Source organism: Pantherophis guttatus, chromosome 1 (genome assembly GCF_059756535.1).
Source record: "Pantherophis guttatus breed Tessera chromosome 1, ASM5975653v1, whole genome shotgun sequence".
NCBI classification, from domain to species: Eukaryota; Metazoa; Chordata; class Lepidosauria; order Squamata; family Colubridae; genus Pantherophis; species Pantherophis guttatus.
The window spans coordinates 319,121,007-319,143,774 of NC_142063.1; the positions used below are offsets into that span (position 1 = coordinate 319,121,007).

Consider the following 22,768-nt stretch of genomic DNA (forward strand, 5'->3'; position numbering starts at 1 on the left):
AGAAAGAAAATTCAGGAAAGCATGGCCAGAGTGAAACACGACTAGTTTTTCATACCTTTCTGCAAGTTCCTTGAAATGTTATTTTAACTTTTGAATATTATTTCAAAGTGGAACATTTTATCGGGGATTTCAAAACCATTTACAGAAATTACAAACGCAAAATAGGAATAGCTGCAAATAATAGCCATTGCAGAAGAGTACAATTATGGTTGCATCCCTCTTGGCCCCTAGCCATAAGACACAACATGTCCTGACATCTTTTTTCAATTGTTTCACAAAGTGGTCTTCATCTTGTCCTTAGTCCATGAGACAGGAAGCCTTAATCTTCCTTAGCTGTACTGGAGTTAAAGTAGTATTTTTACCCCTGTTCTCACAACATCCAAGGGCAGCCTTAATATGTCTACAATCTATTAGACTTTTCACTCCTTATCTTGAAGGGTAGGTGTAGAGAGTGAGGAAGATGAAATTGATGGAAATATGTAGGGACCATTAGAAGCAACTGTAGCATTTTTAAAGCCTAGAACTATGGCATAACATTCAGAAACAACTCATCAGACACCTCTCCAGTTCACTGGTGTATAACAAAGAGAGGAGATACACCAGTGAGGCTTTCAAGATTCTATTATTATAAGCCATATCCATTTTAAAAAGTCTTTAGCTTTCCTTTAGAGTTGATTTCCTGCTCCAGTCTATCTAGCGGGGCTGACAAGACAAGCTGCTGAGAATATAGGTAGGAGAAAGATCAGCAATGGAAACAGCAGAGTTCATACTGGTGCAGTTTTCTGCTGACTCAAGGATGGGTGGATAGAATTAAAACATGCCCCAAAGGATGCAGTCCTATAATCTTGTTTCTAGGAGTAATTGCAGTGTGTGATTTACCTATGAGGCTTACATCTTTCTTATCAAGGAAGGGAGCTTAAAACAGTTTAGATCATAGCCTACTCTTCTAGGACCATACCAGAGCATTTTTCTGAAGCTCTGAGGCTCAATCTTTAGCAATAATGACACTCCTGTCATCATCAGTTGTGTCTCATTGGTCTGTGCAGATGGCATTTGTCACCTAAGTAGCTTTTCTGCCATCATAATCCTATTTGGATTAGTAATTAAATAAGAACAACAGCGTACTACTTTCTTTTCATATTGCAAGAAAAAGAGGTCTCCTTTTGCACAGTTTGATGCAATTGAAGTCAAGTTTCCAAAGGGGAGAAGTTGACCAATTTCAAAGTCTTCAAGAGATTACCTTCTATCAGGCTTCAACTGCATGGGTGGACTGCAACTGAGTGATCATACAAAAATTACAGCTATCTTTTGAGTTTGAATACCATCTTCTCTAAGAGGTTTCTATATTTTCTATATAGTTGCCCAGAAGAGGAACGAGGCCCTGCTTTGAGCTGGGAAGTAGAACAGCGTGATGTCTTTAGTCTATCTTCACTCTGGTAAGTCTTATTTTACATTGGAGGACAATTGAAGTTGATTAAATAAATGCAATTTGTCATTATGTTGTAAGCCAATTTGTGGGTTGCTTTCCCCAAAGAACTTGGGTTTAGATCCTGATCTTTTGATATTGATGGGATTACGGTTCTAACTATTAGGTCATTGACTAGAAAAGATCTATTAAATTTAAAATGAAAGATAAGTATGTAGGGGCTTAAAGCTTAGACTGGTTTAGATCTTACCTGGCACATAATTGAGTTACTGGTTAATCTTCCAATAGAAAGGAAAAGAAATATTATCTATTTGGATATGCAGCATCCTGAGAAACTCACTGTTCATTTTGCCAGAGCTCATGGTTGTATCAAACACTTTGAAAACAACCTTCCATATAAATCCTCTTGTTATGTCATTCCCAATTTTGTTAAATTTAAGAAATGCATTTGAGAAAAGATCTTGAGTCATTGAAAAGGTAGTAATCAAATAAATTATATTGTAATTTGATTGACTTTAGTGTCAGCATTTGGGTTTTTAAGACAGATGGAATAATGTCAAAAACTGTGAGTGACCAACCAACAATGTGCCAAAGGAATAAATCCTGGGAACCCCACAAGGAGATCAAATATATTGAAATATTAAATATGAGACCTGATTATTGGATATGTTTTGGTGTGAGTTCACTTTTAGCTGCATCCTATGCTAAGATAATCATGTATTAGTTTTTCCTCATGCTGAATATTACAACATACTTAGCGCATTACAGCTCAATCGTAGAAAATATGTTTTGAGATTCCTGATATTTCAAAATGTGTCCACATTCATATAGATACAATTAATTTGGCAATGTTAGTATTCTGTACTTTCTATTGGCTGGAATATTACTCATCTTGGTGCATATGAAATCAAAATACCTCCAAGGAGTTCTATCAATATCCTAGTTCAATCCACCATGAGGCAAGTCATTTTATAGTTTGTGTCAGTCAGGCTATATCTGGAATAATGTTCTGAATTCTGAGTTATCACATACAAAAGAGACACAGGCAAAGGAGAATACATTCAGCAAAGTGACCCAATTCCTAAGAGGTCTAGGAACTCCTATAAGAATGGTTAAAATAATTGTATGTTTTTTAAAATGATGTTTTATGATTATCATCTTTAATTTTTGTGTTGGGTGTTTAGCATACATACAACATGAATTTGTCGTGTTGGATATTTCAAATGCAGTTATATGTATTATATTATGCTTTTTTGAGACAAGACATCTTGTACGGAATGCAGAAGAACGGAAAGAAATAATAATGCCTAAGAAACTGAAGGCATGAGAATAAAAAAAAAAGAAAGAAACACAGCTAAAATTAGTTTTTAACCATACTTGATAGGTTTCTATCTTTATAAAATCATCTTGGTTTCTACCATATTCATTTACCACTTCTTACAGTACACTTTAAACTTCTCACCTCTCTTTTTTTTAAAAATATTTTATCAATTCTATCCAAACATATCTTTCTCCCCTTTTTCCTCCTGACCAATTTATTTTTCTTTTACATATTTGCCTTTGTGTTGATCCTCTTTCACTCTCTCTGTAACCACAGTGCTTGACCATACTTCTTTCTCTCTGTTTACTCTCTTTTGTACTAATCCTGCAAGCCATATATTCAGGCACTTCCAGAGCAGTTTAACTAATTGCACAGAAGATAAGTGCTGATTTCCACATTGCTGCCCAATTGTGCTCAAGCACTCGGCCACTGAGATGAATAACTTGTCCTGTCCTGTGGACTGAAAAGGAAGAGTTTATTGGGGGCCAGATTTTGAAAAGTGTTACCAAAGGCCAGCTCATTTTATTTATGTCACAGGGCAGCGGCTAAATGTTTTACACGAACAGATCTTTTCGTTCTATTTTAGTATTTTGCTTAATCTCTCTGGAAAGTATGTGCAGCATTGGAGTCTTCAGTTCTCTTTCAAAGCGGATTCTTAGAGTAATTGGGGAATTATTGAGCGGAATGTAATATTCTGAATAAATCCAAAAAGAGATGCAACATTTGCAAATAAATACAACGCTAATTTGCCAGAAGAATGGAAAGAAGCTACATCAGATTTCTTCTCCCAAGAACAAAAGTCAAGGAAACATTGATCCATTAATGAAAGAAAATAGCAAGAAGGTGACGAGCAGCAAGTAGAAAGCAGAACCACTTAACTCATTTTTTTGCACTTGTCTTTACACAAAAGGAAAAAAACTGTCCATCCTATCAAAACAACAACAACTGTAAAATTAGAAATGCCAATCTGAATAAGCAAGGAAATGGTAAGAGAACACTTATCCAGTCTACATGACTTTAAATCACCAGGAACCAGAGGTGGGTTTCTGCAGGTTCTGACCAGTTCTGGAGAACTGGTAGCGGAAATTTTGAGTAGTTTGGAGAACCGGTAGTAAAACTTCTGACTGGCCCCGCCCCCATTTATTCTCTGCCTCCCAAGTCCCATCTGATTGGGAGGAAATGGGGATTTTCCAGTAACCTTCCCCTGGAGTGAGGAGGGAATGGAGATTTTACAGTATCCTTCCCCTGCCACGCTCACCAAGCCACACCCACCAAGCCACACCACACCCACCAAGCCACATCCACAGAACCGGTAGTAAAAAATTTTGAAACCCATCACTGCCAGGAACAGATGGATTACACCCTAAGGTTCTGAAGGAACTGGCAAAGATGATCTCAGAATCACTGAACCATAACTTTCAAAGATCCTTGGAGCACCAGGGAACCACCAGAGGACTGGAAAAGGGCTGATGTAATTCCCACCTTTAAAAAGTGAGGGGGTGGGGAATGAATCCAGGAAACTACAGACCTATCAGCCTGACATTAAAACTGGAAAGATTCTGGAAGAAGAAAGTTGGAAGATGCCCTGACAATCCTCTTGATTGAATTTATTAACCATTCATAAAAAATATAATTTGAAGTTGTGCGTCCCATACAGTCCCATATCTGTAAAAATAGATCCACGCTTCCTATTTGTTCTGATATGGGTACAGGCCATCTTCCCCTAGCTGAGAAAAATATTTTTAAGAAAAAAACTAGACATAACATCCTTTTCCCTGCGTTGCTGCAAGGCAGGTTTGTTAAAATTCCATTCACTGAGTTCACCTCCCCATGCAGCTTTAATGAGATGGAAACAATCACCCATGAATTGTCACACGGTAAATTTTACAGCACCTTTTGGACCAATCTTATTTTGCTAGTTTGCAAACTTGCTGGAAATCAGGCAAGCGCTTTCTGAAGTTCCTTTAGAAAAACTGAAATCTTTCATCCCTTTCTCAGTAACTACATGGTGTGTTGCCAGAATGGAAATAAAACAAAAGCCGGTATAGAGATAATTTCACTTGACTTTATTTGATTCGATGGAACTTTGATTGAATTCCACCGAGCCATAGTTTATAGCTAAACTGTTAAAATATGATCTTTTTAGTTATAGAAAGTATCTTGTGTTGGTTTTAGTTTTATACTATTCCAGTCTTATAGATTATAATTTTGATGCTAAAATATTATATTCTTGCATATAATTCCGTTCCTAGATGTACTTTGTATTTTCGCCTTGTTGTCTGTTTATTTTGTGCTGGTCATTGACCAAATAAAGATGGGCCATCTACACTTGTAAGAGGGGAGCATCAGATGATATTGTCCTCAGCCTACCTCTAGCCACTTCCTGAGTTTTCTTACTCCACAGCAGAAGTCCTCCCGCCCCTTTAAGTCCCCTGCTGTACTTAATTCCATTTTGCACAAATGCCTCCGTTCTGGTTTACTGTTGTGGGATTTGGGACAAGCTTCCTCAGTCCTTGCTCTCTGTTCTCTCAACAGTCATTTCATGCTGAGCTGCTTGCCATGAAAGTCTGGACCTTTAATTGTGGAGTTGCAGGAGTGCTAGCTTGTTGTTATGTTTTTTTATCAGAACAGCAGAAGAACAAGGAATTACTTGTTGAGGAAGATGGCAAAATTTGGAAAGGAATTTCTTAAGTTGATTTCATTTCAAGGCAGTTTATGTACAAGAGTCAAGCAGCTGAAGGTTGTACTGAAGTTCTGAGTCAGCTTTAGCAAGTTTTGATCTAAACCAGAGGTCTTCAAACTTGGACAGCTTTAAGAGTTGTGGACTTCAACTCCCAGAATTCTCCAGCCAGCATATAATAGATATATTATAAATAGACATATTTATAATATATCTAGAATATATGAAGCCAAAATAATCTCTCCCCAGGAGATATGGTATACAGCTATGTTCTCCTGAAGTGTGCCATAGAAAGTGGGACATCTGTTATGCAAATTGAAGCAACCCATCTGCTTTATTAGGGTACAAGAGCATGTATATGAGGTATAAGAGCATGTATATGAGGACACGCCAGAGCATTTCCATGTGTGTCTGAGATGTGAGGAATGTATAGCCTTATGTTTTAAAAGCTGAGTATTTGATTTGTAACTCCCAAATACTGGTTTTCTACAGTTGTCCCAAAAAGCTTAGACACTTTTGGGAAACTTCAACGAAGATCTTTCTGGGCAAAGTTTTGGGGATAGCTTTGCAAATAGTATTAAATGTAATTATGGAGAGTCTCAGCAGTGGTGGGTTTCAAACTTTTTTACTACCGGTTCTGTGGGTGTGGCATGGCTTGGTGGGTGTGGCATGGCTTGGTGGGTGTGGCAGGGGAAGGATAGTGTAAAACCTCCATTCCCTCCCCAATCCAGGGGAAGGATACTGCAAAATCCCCATTTCTTCCTGATCAGCTGTGACTTGGGAGGCAGAGACTAGATGGGGGCGGGGCCAGTCAGAATTTTTACTACCAGTTCTCCGAACTACTCAAAATTTCTGCTACCGGTTCTCTAGAACTAGTCAGAATCTGCTGAAACCCACCTCTGAGTCTCAGTCATCAAAGTCATGGTTGTCTTAAGGGTGATTTTTCAAAAGGTAGTTGGACTATGTTTTTTCTTGGAGGAAGATGTTTAACATTTCAGTTCTGTCCTGATGATGCAGCTTCTTGGATGAGAAGAAAAACATCTTCTTCTTCCTCGAAGAAAAAAAAAAGTCCAGTTGCCTTTTAAATGTAATTAGTTCTGTTTAAACTTTAGCCTATCTTGCTCACTATAAAGCTGATTCCAGATCTTTATATTTCTTGGCCCATTTTACTTCTATTTTGTGTCAGTGTGTCAAAAAATGGACAATATCTTGCATAATACCACTTCCATGTTATAATTTCAACCAGTCTTATAGCAGCTAAGATTAGAAGAAGGCACTTCCAGAAGAAGAATATCGCTACTTCCCTGTCTACAAAATGTATCTCAGTGGATGGCACCACATTTTTTACATAACTGAGAAGTTGTGGTCCACAAGTGCTATCTAACATGAAAGGCTTCTAGATCTGAATAGAGGACATGTTTTGCACCAGGGGTGGGTTCTAAAATTTTTTACTACCGGTTCTGTGGGCATGGCTTATTTTGTGGGCGTGGCTTGATGGTCATGTGACAATTATTTAGGATTTAGCAGAGGTACTGGTCTACCAGGTTTTTAACTGCTTGCAGAGCTGTACCGATCTACCCATTTATTTTTTGCAGGCACTGGTCTACCCATTTATTTTTGCAGGCACTGATCTACTCATGTATTTTTGCAGGCACTGGTCTACTCATGTATTTTTGCAGACACTGATTTACTCATGTATTTTTGTAGGCACTGATCTACTCATGTATTTTTGCAGGCACCGGTCCACTCATGTATTTTTGCAGGCACCGGTCTACTCATTTGTTTTCTTTTAACACTGATCAGCTGTAGGGCAGCCCTTTGAAGCCCCGCGGCAAGAGTTTAAACAGGTTTTTTCCCTCTAGCCATCAGCTGGGACTCAGGAGGCAGCAATAGATTGGGGGTGGGACCAAATAAAAGGTAAGAATAATGTGGGGGTGGGGGGCGCGGGGGGCAGAACCGGTTCGGTGATGTCATATCGTCACTGCTACCAGCTCGGGAGAACCAGGCCGAACCGGGAGGAATCCACCACTGTTTTGCACATAGAACATTCCTCACTCCTAATTCCAGCATGTCCAAGCAGAAAAAGCAAAACCTAATTCTGGGATCAAAGTTTTCTAACTATTTTGGAGCACTGAACATAGAATTGTAGGGTTGGAAGGGACCTAAGAGGTCTTCAAATCCAACCCTTGTTCAAGGCAGGAGACTTATACCTTCCCAGACAAATGGTTGTCCAGTCTCTTTTTTGAAAACCTCCAGTGATGGAGCACCCACAACTCCATTGTCCTTCCTGTTCTTTGCTTTAGGAAATCTGGACTGGTGATACGAAAAAATGCATGAGGAAGAATAACATTTTGTCTTTCTCAAACAATTAACTCAATTTAATTCCATAAGTGGTATATTTACTCTGTTCCTCAAAAATTCTGCCTTGTTCTCCTTTAATATTGCTCCTGATTAATTCTGACATACTTTTTAAGATTTGGATAATTGGAACATAGATATAAAAAAATATGTTTCTATAAATATCCTCAAGCATGATCTAGGTCAACCAATCCCAATGCCTTGGGCAAAATATGAAGTGTGTTTGTGTTTGTTTGTTTTTGTGTGTGTGTGTGTCTGTATTTGTGTCTGTGTGAGTGTGTGTGCACCTACTTGCACGCATGCAAATAGATAGAAACAATTTTAAAGGCTCCGAAATCAGGTTTGAATCCTAGAAGTTATATATGCAAACAAGAAACTTTAAGGAAGGTAAATTTGTCATAAATGGAGACAAAGCTGGAACAAGGGGGTGTCCAAGTAATTGTGGAAAAATGCACTCTCAAGATTGTGGAACAATTGTCAAGTGGGCATTGCACAAATATTTCATTAAATCTGCTTCTTAATTCTACTAATAAAGAGGTGGTAGGATGGAATATAAAATATATGGACTAATTAGATGAATTTCCAGCTAGGTTATTTGTTTGCTAGACTTCTGGTTATTGGGATATATGTATGGTATTTCATGTGTAGGTAATTATAATTATACTCCTTTTTTCTTGCATTGCAGTTACTTCTAAACCTTCCATAGGATGAGCCTACCACCTGTTGATTGTCAGTTCACCAGTTCTTATACCAATGAGCAACCACTTCTTCCAACAGTTCGTACAAATGCTGTCACCCAGGTGCCTCCAGCCAAGAAAATAACGTTCTACAAAAGTGGGGACCCACAGTTTGCAGGAATCAAGATGGCCATCAATCAACGCAGTTTCAAAAGTTTCAATGCTCTCATGGATGACCTCTCCCACAAGATCCCCTTGCCTTTTGGGGTGCGGGCCATCACAACCCCACGGGGGATACATTTCATCAGCACACTGGATCAGCTGGAGGATGGAGGATGCTATCTTTGTTCAGATAAGAAATATGTCACACCTCTTAACGCTGGTGTTGCCAACCGGAAGTTGGGTCCCCAAAAGGTTAAACAGACAGCCAGTGTTCTCAAGAGAGTAGTTCAAGATATCAAACAAGAAGATTACTCAATGGCTTTCACCCAACAGAGTCCAAGGATACCCAAGAAAATCACTCTGATCAAAAATGGAGATATTACAACACAGTTGCCAATTATCCTGAACCGTCGAAATGCACAAAGCTTCAAAGTTCTCTTGGATGAAATTTCAGAAATTATGCAGTTCACAGTGAGGAAGCTCTACACAATAGATGGGAAAAGGGTGAGTCTGAAGTCTTGATGCTGGCATAGCACTAAATGCAAATGCAAAATTCTTGTGTAAATGTAATTGTCATGCATTGTGATCACACCGAAATAAGTCTAATCTGAATTTATAAATTTCTGTGTGATCCCAATGCATGACAATTATATTTACACAAGAATCAGCTTATAAATAAAGGTAATCCTTGATCTAAAGACAAGTATCAGAATGCTTATCTTGGAAAGTTCTGGCTAATAGGTATACACAACTGCAAATGTTTTAAAACCATAAATAAAATACAGAGGCAAAACAGCCCATCAAAATAACTGAGGACCAAGCTGTCAACTCTAAGGCAAAAAAGGCAAACTGGAGAGAAGAGAAAATTAAATATGAGGCTTGCTGAAATCTTCATAAGGAAAGGAGAACACAACATGGCAGCATTTATTAGCATAACGTCTCTGACCACAAAGTTTTCATTAGCAACCCAGGACGGAAGCACAAACCAACCAACCCAATTAATGATGGCAGTTCTTTTTACCAACACAGCTGGATGATGCATTAAACATCTACAGATAGTCCTCAACTTATGACTGTAATGGACCTTCCCATTATGGTTGCATGTTGTGACAGCCATTGAGTGAGATAGCTTTGTTTAGTGACCCTCAAATCCTGCTCTCCCTGAAGTGATCATTAAATGGAGCATAGGGTGCCTCAAGTGTGAGGGAGGACCTTGGAGGCCTAATGCAGGTACAGGCCCACTTTCCCCAGGCCTCCTGAGGTCTCATCATCCCCAAGGTATCCTGTGCTCCACTTTCTGACCTCAGGATTCCCACAGACTTGGGCCTGCTTCCCCACATAGGTCCTTGCAGACCTTGGGCCTCCTCCCCATCACCCTGTCACCCTTTCGAAGATCTCTGGAGGTCCAGATTTCACATTGCAAAAAGAGGACAGGCCCTCCTGTCCCTCAGCATTCTTGGGCCATATCACACCATTTTAGCATGGGCACAAGGAATTGTGCTTACTTGGAAAATGGCGGCTGCTTCCGGGTATGTGCCACATGGGCCAGCAACAAATTGGTCCATTCTTCTTCCCTAAAACAGTTGCTGCAAAAAGCTCCAAAGTGATTTAATATGCTTCCCTAACCCAAACTCTGGAGCTCCAGAGATCTTAGAAGGAGAGTGTGAGGCATAGTGAGATGAGAAGCAGGCCCAAGGTCTGCGAGGATCTGCCTGGGGGGAATGAGGGAGAGATAGGCACAGGTGCACTGCAGCATCCCTGTGGTTAGTTATAAAGGGGAAAGTCTGTGGGCTGCTGCAGGAGCCATAACTTTGGGACTAGGTTGTAAGTAGTTTTTGGATGGTCCACCATAAGTTTGAACAGCGACTAAGCCACCAGTTGTAAACTGAGGGCTACCTGTAGTTAGTGTAGTATACCCCTACACCAGAGGTCTCCAATCTTGGCAACTTTAAACCTAGAGGACTTCAACTCCCAGAATTCCCCAGCCAACAAAGCTCTGTCTGGGAGTTGAAGTCCACCAGGCAAAGCTGGCTGGGGAATTCTGGGAGCTGAAGTCCACCAGGCTTAAAGTTGCCAAGGTTGGAGACTCCTGCTCTACACTCTCTCCTATACATTAACACTTTACCTTTTTGTCAGTACTTCTGATCCATTCACCCCATAACTTAATCATAGTGACCCAATGAGGAGGCAAAGGAGGCCCATCAGACTTATGCTAGTATGTAAGATATGAGTCTTAATAGAGAGCGATAATGCAATTTTCAGTCCTGCAAATGTGTTTTCTTGCAATCAGTTGTGTTTGCTTGATTAATCTGATTTATTATATAAAATAAAGCCTAAAAGGGTCATTTCTGCCTATTACCTTGTTTTGGGTGGTAATCTTACAGTGTCTGCTATTCAGTCACCTGCCCAGAGGCTGCTAACTGCTAGGAAGTTTGCTCTATCTCTTCTTACAATGTTTGATCTTTAAAGTTGATGTAAACTGGACAGCTCTTCAAATAGGAGAGTATAGGCAACATGCTGCTTTTGAGAATCATACACCTGTTTTCTTTGTGCTCCTCAGTTCCCTGTGAATTGTGCTACCAAATATTGTGGTTTTCTGCTGTTTTGAGACAGGGAAACCTAAGAAACAAAACAAAATCTCCATTCCACCCATATGTGTGATGCAGCTCTGTCTACTATGCATCATTACCACCCTTGCTATGGTCTTCAGTTTGACAGAAACGTAGACTGGAAGACATGCACATAAACATGCCATCATAACAATGATGTGACCATTCTATATTTGGACTGAGGTGTAAGTCAACTTCAGCCATCAGTGGCACCTTCAGTGTACTGGTCCCTGCTTTCTCCCTATTGACTGCTATTGTGTTTGCCTCCTCTCCAGATTGACAGCATGCAAGGTCTGCTGCTTTGCCCAAATGTGCTCATCTGCGTTGGCCAAGAACCCTTCAAGCCAATCCTAATGCAAAATCCAAAGAAGCACTCTTTGGAGAAATTACCTGGTCTAGCTTCCCACTCCAACAGTAACACCTTAGGCAAAAAGAATGAAAGTAAGAACAAATGACTGATGACTGCATTTAGGCTGGTGCACTTTATTTCTAGATTTGGGGGAGGGAGTGGAAAGGAATGAAGCCTTCTTGAAAGTATCAGTTGGCTAATCAGATGAACAGGGGAAAATGACTTAGATTGGAGCAAGAATTCCTGCTCTCCTTCAGCCTTCTAATTTTTTTACTTTACTTTACTTTACTTTACTTTTATTTGATTTATATACCGCCCTACTCCCGAAGGACTCAGGGCGGTGAACAGCCAACAATAAAGTACATATATACAAAATTTAAAAAGCAGAATTAAAATCGAATTAAATAGTTTGGCCCAGACAGATTAAAACCCCAATCAATTTAAAACAAATTTAAACTTTGAGTATTAAAAATATTAAAAATATTAAAATTATTAAAATTGTTTAAAAAGAGGGAGAAAGTTAGGCCAGGCACGCCTGGTGAAATAAAAAGGTCTTTAGAGCGCAGTGGGAGGTGCGCAGATCCGGGATCCTCGGTATCTCCGGGGGGAACTCGTTCCAGATAGTAGGAGCTCCCACAGAGAAGGCTCTCCCCCTGGGGGCCGCCAGTCGACATTGTTTGGTCGACGGCACCCGGAGGAGCCCCTCTCTATGAGAGCATACCGGCCGGTGGGAGGCTATTGGTGGTAGTAGGCGGTCCCGCAAGTACCCAGGTCCTGAGCCATGGAGCGCTTTAAAGGTAGCAACCAAAACCTTGAAGCGCACCCGGAAGACCACCGGGAGCCAGTGCAGCTCGCGCAGGAGGGGTGTTACATGGGAGCGCCATGTCGCTCCCATAACCACCCGCACAGCCGCACTCTGCGCCAGTTGGAGCCTCCGGGTGCTCCTCAAGGGGAGCCCCATGTAGAGAGCATTACAATAGTCCAGGCGGGAGATGACGAGGGCATGAGTGACTGTGCGTAAGGAGTCCTGATCCAGAAAGGGATGCAACTGGTGAATCAGGCGAACCTGATAAAAAATCCTCCCGGTCACGGCCGTCAAGTGCTCTTCTAAAGACAGCCGTGAATCCAGGAGGACGCCCAAGTTGCGCGCCTTCTCTGTGGGGGCCAATGATTCGCCCCCAATAGTCAGTGATGGCGCCAACTGACTATATTGGGACATCGGAAACCCAGCCACTCGGTCTTGGATGGGTTGAACCTGAGCCTATTCCTCCCCATCCAGATCCGCACGGCCTCCAGGCACCGGAACATCACTTCAAGGGCATCGTTGGGGTGGTCTGGGGTGGAGATGTACAGCTGGGTGTCATCAGCGTACTGGTGGTACTTCACCCCGAAACCACGGATGATCTCACCCAGCGGCTTCACATAAATGTTGAACAGGAGGGGCGAGAGGACCGACCCTTGCGGCACTCTGCATATGAGGGGCCTCGGGGTCGACCTCTGCCCCCCTGTCAACACAGACTGCGACTGGTCAGAGAGAAAGGAGGAGAACCACTGCAACACAGTGCCTCCCACTCCTAACTCTTCCAACTGGTGCAGCATGATACCATGGTCGATGGTATCAAAAGCTGCTGAGAGATCCAACAGGACCAGGACAGAGGAGCACCCCCTGTCCCGAGCCCTCCAGAGATCATCTACCAATGCGGCCAATGCCGTTTCCATGCTGTACTTGGGCCTGAAGCCCGACTGGAACGGATCCAGTTACGTCGCTTCATCCAGGTGCTGGGGGAGCTGTTGCGCAACCACACTCTCAACAACCTTCGCCACAAAACGAAGGTTGGAGACCGGACGATAGTTTACCAACATTGCCGGGTCCAGGGAAGGCTTCTTGAGGAGAGGCCTCACTACCGCCTCTTTCAAGGCGGCGGAAAAGTCACCCTCACCCAACGAAGCATTTATAATCCCCTGGAGTCAGCCTCGTGTCACTTCCCGGGAAGCCAGCACTAAGCAGGAAGGACATGGGTCCAATAAACAAGTGGTCGCATTCAGTCTGCCCAGAATCCTGTCCACGTCCTCAGGGGTCACCGGATCAAACTCATCCCAGATAACATTCTCAAGACCTGCCCCAGTCCCTCCCCCTGAGACTACCCAGTTGGAGTCCAGATCTTCCCGAATCTGAGTGATTTTGTCATACAGATACTGAACAAAATCCTCGGCTCTACCCTCCAAGGGGTCCTCCTGCGCTTCCTGGTGGAGCAGGGAGCGGGTCACCCTAAACAGGGCGGCCAGGCGGTTATCTGATGGTGCAATAAGAGCAGCAAAATAACAACATTTCACTGCTTTTATCACCACTAGGTAATTCCTAATATGAGATCTTACCAGTGTCCGGTCCGATTCAGAAAGACTGGCCCTCCAACTACTCTCTAGGCATCTTTTCCGGCGCTTCAACTCCCTCAGCTCCTTGGTGAACCAAAGAGCCAAATGAGATCAGCGCCGGGTCAGAGGCCACAAAGGCACGACCTGATCCAGAGCTCCAGCGGCCACCCTATCCCAGGCGGCCACTAGGTCTCCAGTCGAGGCGTGTGCCAGAGCCTCCAGAAATGGCCCAAGCTCCATCTGGAACCTATCAGGTTCCATCAGGTGCCTGGGGCGGAACCATTTTACCGGCTCCGCCTCCCTGCGGCAGGGTGTAGCGGTTCGAAGGTCGAGATGAAGGAGAGAGTGATCTGACCATGACAAGGGCTCGGTAACTATATCCCCTATCTCAAGGTCACTCAACCACTATCCAGAGACAAAAACCAGATCCAGCGTATTTCCCCCCGTGTGGGTAGGGCCATGAATTAATTGGGTCAGGTCCATAGCTGTCATGGAAGCCATGAACTGCCGAGCCACCTCAGACGCCTCACCCACGGACGGCAGGTTAAAATCCCCCATGACCATGAGCCTAGGGGTATCAAGCGCCATCGCGGCGATGACGTTGAGTAGCTCAGGCAGGGCTGCTGCCATGTGGCAGGGAGCCAGGTACGTGATCAGCAAACCCATCTGAACCCCATGACCCCATCTCACAAGGAGGGATTCACAGCTGGCCGTCTGAGGAACAGTGGCCTCCCTCGGTCTCAGACCTTCTTTAATGATAACTGCTACCCCCCCCCCGCTCCTACCCTGTAACCTCGGCCGATGGAATGCGCGGAAACCTGGTGGGCACATTTCAATGAGAGGGACCCCCCCTCTTGGCCCAGCCAGGTTTCCGTAATACCTGCCAGGTCCGCTCCCCCCTCCTGAACAAGATCACAAATGAGGGGGGCTTTATTTACTACAGACCTGGCATTGCACAACATCAGCTGAAGGCCAGGGCCCTGAGGGTCTGCGCAACCTGGAGAACGAGTGGAACTTTGGGGGCCGGAGCGCACCACCACTTGTAAATAGCGGGTGCGTGCTCCCATAACACGATATGGCCTCCTGCTCCCACCATATCTACCCCTCCCACCCACAGTACTGATGATAGAAACTATATCTGGATACGCTTTAGCCCCCCCCCTTGACCCCGGGCCCCCCACCCTCCGTGCCGCGCTTCACAGCCATACCCAGCCCTCCTTTTAGTGGGTTATCCCCCATACCCACAACCCTACTCCAAATCCAACCCTCCTCCCCCTGGAACCCCTTAAAAAATTGGTTAAAAATTTATATAAAAAATCCCTTACCACACTTCATTTGCAGCTACCTATTTTGGGAAGAGAGGGGATGGATGCACCCTGCAATCTATTTTCCTTTCTTCTTGGCACAACTTGAAGCCTTGAGAGACAGCACCAGAAAAAAGACAAGGGCAGTCTTTAGTCCCCTTGAAAATAGATGTGTGATAGATTTGCTTACAACTGTGGAGATTCTAAAAGCTGAACCAGATTCTTTGTGATTAAAGCAACTGCTACAATTTATTATTGTATGAGCCACGGTGGCCCAATTTATTATTAAATGAGCCACGGTGGCATAGTGGTTAGAATGCAGTACTGCAGGCTACTTCTGCTGATCACTGGCTGCCAGCAATGTGGCAGATCGAATCTTACCAGGCTCAAGGTTGACTCAGCCGTCCATCCTTCTGAGGTCAGTAAAATGAGGACCCAGATTGTTGGGGACAATATGCTGACTCTGTAAACCACTTAGAGAGGGCTGTAAAAGTACTATGAAGTGGTTTATAAGTCTAAGTGCTATTGCTATTGCTATTATTATCAGTTCAAGATATTATGTTTTCATTTTTTCCTCATTTTTGTCCTTTCTTTCCTCATTACCTCCCCCCTCCCACGGCTGCAAACCACAGTGGATTTTGGACTGAAAGCCAAAAAAAGTGTGATTCACCCAAGATCATCTTTGAGCAACCGGTCCATGAGGTTTTCGCTGTCATCTGAAAAATCTTACATGAATGGTCCAGCAACATCACCAGAAAATGGAATCTCCTCTTCAAACAATTGTCCTAAAGGAGAGGGTTTGGCCCCTTCCTTAGTCAATGATGATATAGAAAAGAAAGTATATATGAATAAAGACGGCAGTCTATCAGTTGAAATGAAAGTCTGCTTTCATCTGCTCTCTGACGAGACTCTTCAATGGTCCACACAAATCAAGAAGTCCAGCTTGATGAATCAGACACTCTGTGAAGAATCAGATGTCATGGAAGATAATCAAAGTGAGCCAAGAGAGAAAATTAACCAAGAGACTAGTTTTGAAATGGAAGACTCATTATATCCTTGTGATGCTGACTCTTACATTTCAAATCTCGATGAATCTGAAAATGAGGTGTCTTATTGCCATTGTTGCAGTAAGTCACACAGCAACTATGATATTTGGAAGAACCCCATGCATGCTTCTCAAAAAGAAGAGCCAGGAGGAACAAACACTTGGTACACACACTCTTCTTGCTCAAGCACTTCATCACACCAGAGAATTGTCCATAAAAAGAGAACCTCCATTGAGACTATCCATACTTCATCAGATGAAAGAAAACATTCTGAACACCTCATACAAGAGACTTCAGATTTCTCAGACACTCTAGGGAATAAAAGGGAGAACAATAGAATTAAAAAATGCTTCTGTCAAGATCACTATATGCAAACAAGCAAAAGCCAAAAAGAGTTATCAGAGAAAACGGATGATGTAGCTAGCCTGGCCATTTCAGAAAATGAACATGGTTCCATAGTGAAGAAAGAAAGAAATGAAAGTAGAAGAAGTAGAGCTAGGAGTAGCAAATCAAAATGTCGATATTCTATAGAAAGCCAGATAAACGTGTTAGAGGAAACAAGTAGTGCGGTAAGGACAATTTCATCCTGTAGCATTAAGGAAAGAGAAGAAGTTATTGGCTGTTCTTCTCCAAGTAGTGCCTGTAGCAAATCCAGTAAATGTAGTACATTTGGAACAAAAGACAAGGTAGAAAAGATTTCAGATAATGATCACATACCATCATATAATAAAATATCATCATTTTCAAGTGATGATTGCCCCCCTAAAATTGACACACAAGTAGAGGTTGAAAAGGAAGATGAGGACAATGAAATAAATTCAGTTTCAGAAAAGATGGTGTCCAATAGTCTTATCAAGGGTGAAGTCAATAGATGTAACAAAAGGTCTAAGACCAAAGTCTCCCAGTCCAAAGTTTGTAATGAAGAAGATAGAAGTGATAGCAGTGAAATGGATATCCATAGTGCTGCTGTATCTGCCTCCAGAATCTTCAATAGAAGCAAGTGCAACCAATATGACTCAAAAGGAGATTCCAAAGTATCTAGTGGGTCAAGTAGAGAATCCACTATCAAGAGAAAGAAAACCAAAGGACCTTTACATGTGGAGGATGGAAGATCAAGCAGCGGGACAACCTATTCTTCAGAAAATTCAAATGAAGTAGGGAAAAGAGACAAAGGGGATCAATTATCTCATGATTCTTCTCATTCAAATGTGTCATCTTTAAGTGAAGCAGCTGCCACCACTGAGGAAAATGCCAGCAGGATATCTAAATGCTACAGTAAGTCCTCCAGAAGTAGTCATAAAAGGACCCAGAGAGAAGATACTGAGGTATCATCCTCTATTTCCAATGTTTTAGAATCTGATGGGAAAAATGGGGCCAATACTGCCAAAAATAGTACTCAGGAAAACATTTCCAGGGAAGAAAGTAGCTCAGAATCGATGTGCTCCAAATGTGGCCACATAGCAGAAACCAGAAACAACAATCTTCAGTGTGCTAGTTCAAACAACTTGTTACATTCTGATGCTAAGAGCACTTGTTCGGAGATGCAAGCCTCAGAGAATAATGATGTCAGCTCGCAATCAAGCATAGCGCAATCTTCAAAACCAAGACAAAAAAAGAGAAGCAATGCTAGTGTGAAATATTGTAGCCAGGGTTCAGAAAAAGCATCTACAACCCAGTTCAGTTTCCACTCCCCTGTCCCCCCAAAAGGGAGACCCAGCAGCAAGAACAGTCGGTCTCTCCTGAAGAACATCAAGAGTGCCTCTGCGAGCAATGAATCGGAGCCGACTGCAGATGAACTGCAAAAAGAAATGGCTGGTTCACAGTTGCCTGAAATGGACACAGCAAATGAGGCAGAGGAAAAGGAAGGCTCTGGGCATGAGAAAAAGCAAATAGAGGAAGAGACAGTGATCCAAACAGAAACTTGTGACCAAATCATCCCATCTTCACTTCCCAATGCCTCTCCAGAAGAAGTTGTGCATGAGTGGCTGAGAAAGATTCCTTCAGAATCTCTGCTGATGAAATGTGAGATGGAAAAAGATGAGGAGACAATTGAATTGCATGCTGAAATTCCCAACTGTTCAAACAACCAGGATTCATTGGAAAAGGAATGTAGTGAGAAGGAAGGTGCAGAAGATTGTGAACACCTAGCAGAAAAGGATTGTCCCCAGGACCAGAAGGCTTCAGAAATTATATCAGAAGAAGCTGAAACTAACCAAGGAGAGTGCCAGCATTCTGACATCCCCAGCCAAAACAACCACAAAAAAGACTTGCCCAACACCATTCAAATCTCTGTGCAGATTATGAAAGCGCTGCTGGCTTCCAAACACGAAACAAAATTGGGACGTTCCTATAGTTTGCCTGAAATGTCTCCTACATTAGGAAAAAACCTCAGCAACTCAGCCAATATTTTGATACAATGCCTTGCTACTCTACAGCTCCTTGATGAAGAATTGGATCCATCCAATAAACAAAATAAATGCGTGAATTGGTTCAGATACAAAGAACTCTTAAACATTTTCCAGGCAGTGTGGTTTGGAAACATACTTGAAAACGGGGACCCAAATTTAGGGCTGCAAGGAAAAGGCCAGATAAAAACATCCTCGAGTTTCAAGGACCCTAATTCAAAAGATGGGGACTTTACAACAATGACCTCTTCGGGGATTGATTTAAGTAGCGGTGACGGAGGTTCAGGAGAAGAATGTGCCCATGATTGTGCCTTGTTAAAAGAGAAAAGAGATAAAGCCAAATTCCCCGAAGAAGGAAAGCCAGAGCAGGAAGATGGTAATGAGGAAGAGCCAGAGGAACATTCTCAGCCACTTTGTTCAAAACTAGAAAGTGAAAGTGAAGCAGAACTTGCTGGAGTTCAGGAGGCAATAGAAGCAGAGGAAGACCAGGATCATGAGAACAATATTGAATTGGACACAAATAGTATACATGATGATCAAAATGTGGATGATGCAGAGAATGACTCTAATGAAGAGAATATCCTGATGGAGGCTCAGACAGACACCATGGCCAAAGAAGTAGAAAAAAATCCCAGCAAAGAGGCAGGCAACAATGAGACAGAACCTGACTCAAGTGTCAATGAGGGTATTGATGAGAAAGAGGCCAAGATCAATTCAGAAAACCAGTCTGTGACTAAAGATGATACAGAATCTAGTAACGTATCTCATCAAAGCACAGTGAAAGTTTCTCCAATGATCCAACAAAGATCCGGCAGCCAGGACCCAGTTTGGGTGCTAAAACTTCTGAAGAAGATCGAGAAGGAATTCATGACACACTATGTCAGTGCCATGAATGAGTTCAAAGTGAAATGGAACCTGACAAACAATGAAGAGCTGGATTTGATGATTGCAGAATTGAAAGAAGAAGTGAGCAGAAGGATACAAAAGAGTGTGGAGGAAGAACTAAATAAAATCAAAAGCAGAACAGGCAAGAAGATTCCAAAACCTCCAGAAAATGAATTAAGACAAGAATCTACTCCAGAACTAGAAAGCCGGAGGCGCCGTTTAACAAGTATGTTATCACGCAATTATATCAATGACCAGAGCACAAATTCAAATAAGCAACTGGAGTCAGGGGACATTGACGAAGATGTCTTCTTTTATAATACAATTCAAGGAGATGAAACTTATGACGATCAGCTAAAAGGTGAAGAGTATTGCCCCTGTGATGAGTGTATGAGGAAAAAAATGGTGGTCAAGACTGCACAACGTACAGCTGAAGTGATGGCTAAGGCTCCAAACCCAGTTTTGAAGGCTTTTGATCTACAAGAAATCCTGAGGATGAAGAACACCAGTTTTGCTCATAGGAAGACAGAATGTGATATTAGTGAAGCAGAGCAGGAAGAAGAAGAAGCTGAACAAGAAGTAAAGAAATCTGTGGAAAGTGATGGGGAGGAGGAATCAAAATGTGAGGAGGAGCAGGAGGTGGAACAAGAGGAGCAGGAAGAGGACCAGGAAGAGGGGCAGGAGGAACAGGAAGAGGAGAAGGAGGAGGGGCAGGAAGAGGAGCAGGAGGAAGAGCAGGAAGAGAAGCAGGAGGAGGGGCAGCAGGAGGAGGAGGAACAGAAAGAGGACCAGGAGGACCAGGAGGGACAGGAGGAGGAGCAGGAAGAGAAGCAGGAGGAGGGGGAGGAGGAGGAGGAGGAACAGAAAGAGGACCAGGAGGACGAGCAGGAGGACCAGGAGGAGGGACAGGAGGAGGAGCAGGAAGAGAAGCAGGAGGAGGGGGAGGAGGAGGAACAGAAAGAGGACCAGGAGGAGGAGCAGGAGGACCAGAAAGAGGAGAAGGAGGAGGGACAGGAAGAGGAGCAGGAAGAGAAGCAGGAGGAGGGTCAGGAGGAGGAGGAGGAACAGAAAGAGGGGCAGGAGGAACAGGTGGGGGAACAGGAAGAGGGGCAGGAGAACCAGGAGGAGGAGCAGGAAAAGGACCAGGAGGAGGAGGAGGAGGAGGAGGAGGAGGAGGAGGAGGAGGAGGGTCAGGAGGGGGAGGAGGAACAGGAGGAACAGGAGGAACAGGAGGAGGAACAGGAAGAGGGGCATGAGAACCAGGAAGAGGAGGAGGAGGAGGAGCAGGAAAAGGACCAGGAGGAGCAGGAGGAGGAGCAGGAAGAGAAGCAGGAGGAGGGTCAGGAGGAGGAGGAACAGAAAGAGGAACAGGAAGAACAGGAAGAGGGGCAGGAGAACCGGGAAGAGGAGGAGGAACAGGAAGAACAGGAAGAGGGGCAGGAGAACCGGGAAGAGGAGGAGGAGCAGGAGGAGGAGCAGGAAAAGGAGCAGGAGGAGGAGCAGGAAGAGAAGCTGGAGCAGGGTCAGGAGGAGAAGGAGGAACAGAAAGAGGGACAGGAGGAGCAGGAGCAAGAGGAGCAGGAAGAGGAGCAGGAAGGGGAGCAGGAAGAGGAGCAGCAGGGGCAGGGGCAGGAGCAGGATCAGGAAGAGAAGAAGGAGGAGCAGGAGCAGGAAGAGGAGCAGGAAGAGGAGCAGGAAGAACAGGAGCAGGAACAGGAAGAGGGGCAGGAACAGGAGGAGGAACAGGAGCAGGAGGAACAGCTGGAGGTGGAGCAACAGGAGTCTGTGAAAGGAGAAGGGGAAGAGAATGAAGAGGAGGAAAAACCCAACATAGAAGATGAAGAAAAAAGTGAGACAGAATCTGTGAAAGAAAAAGAAGAGGAGGAAGAGAAAGAAACAGAAACAGAAGAGGATATAATATTAGGGGAACCTAAGGAAGGAAAAGAGGATGAAGAACAGGAGAAGGACGTGAAAGTAGAACAGGGAGAAAAAGAAGTAATATATGAAGAAAATAATCAGGAAATGGAAGCCAAAAGTGAAGGAGACAAAGAAGTGAATGATGAAGAGGAAATGGATGAAGAACAAAAAGAACAAAAAGAAACCCCAAAAGATGATCAAGAAGCTGAAGATGTGACAGATAATAGTGCAGTAGAAATGGATGAAAAAGAAAGCGAAGGAGATGAACCTGCAGAAAATGTTGGTGAATCTCAGGCCATTATTGAGGAAGAGATTCCTGACAGTAGTGAACAGAAATCTGAGAACAATGCCAGTTTGGAGGCAAAAAGTGAGGCATGTTCAGAAACAGCAGAAGTTGAAGAAGAGGATGAGAACAAGGAGGGTGATGAAGCTGGAGAGAATGAAGCAGAAGGTGAAGATAGCAATGAATCTGTACAGAACCCAGAAGATGACAGAGGAACAAAAGAGAATGGGACCACTGAAGCATCAGAGAAAGGATCTGAGGGGATTTTTTCACAACAGTCTCAGGAAGGATCTGGATATACAAGTGATGAAGATGAGTCTAAGAAAAAAAACAATATTAGCAATGAGGATGGTGATTGTGGAAGTGATGGGGAATCTAAATTGGTTATAGAGAGTAAGCCTGCAAAGATGTATCCTGACAGTAATGAAGAGGAGGAGGAAGACCAATCATCTCAGGCAAGCTTTGTGATGGGAGAAGATCCCCCAAATGAAGACAATGAAGATAGTCATCGAGTCTCTAAAAAGAAAAAGCAGAACTCAAATGTTATTGATGAAGATGATCTGGACTTTTAAAATGAATTGACTTGAGCATGTTTGACATATTTGGATTTTTTTCTCAACTATTAAATGAGTCTTTAAGGTAAAACCTCACCTGGTATATTCCAGTATGACTTCTGCATAAAACAAAATGTTTTCCTTCTCATATGTTTGAGGCCTGTAGAATAGAGATTTCTTGTAGCAAAATCTTTGTGTTACATATATCACTGCTCTTTTTTGAACAAACTTTCAAACTTCTAGTCATGGGCATGGTAACAAACAGTGCAGGTTTTCTCTTAAGTCTATTCCCTGAAATTTAATGCCTTCTAATTCATATTTCAAGATTAATATCAATGTACAATGGATGATGTAGCCCAAGTTATTATTCAAATGTTAAAAGAAGAGATAACAGAACAGAGGAAATGTAACCCCCATAA

At 43.0% G+C, this 22,768-nt stretch overlaps 1 protein-coding gene across 1 annotated transcript in view; it reads left to right on the forward strand.

The window, feature by feature from the left end:
• The window catches only part of RP1L1 (RP1 like 1), a 30,211-nt gene extending 7,771 nt beyond the window's left edge, over positions 1-22,440 (forward strand). Inside the window, exons 2-5 of the mRNA XM_034421381.3 lie at positions 1,359-1,436; positions 8,471-9,128; positions 11,509-11,674; positions 15,892-22,440. Coding sequence (XP_034277272.3) covers positions 8,493-9,128; positions 11,509-11,674; positions 15,892-22,367 — 7,278 coding nt within the window. The 5' untranslated portion in view covers positions 1,359-1,436; positions 8,471-8,492 and the 3' untranslated portion in view covers positions 22,368-22,440. The remainder of the gene's footprint in view (positions 1-1,358; positions 1,437-8,470; positions 9,129-11,508; positions 11,675-15,891) is intronic.
• Positions 22,441-22,768: the final 328 nt, after the last annotated feature.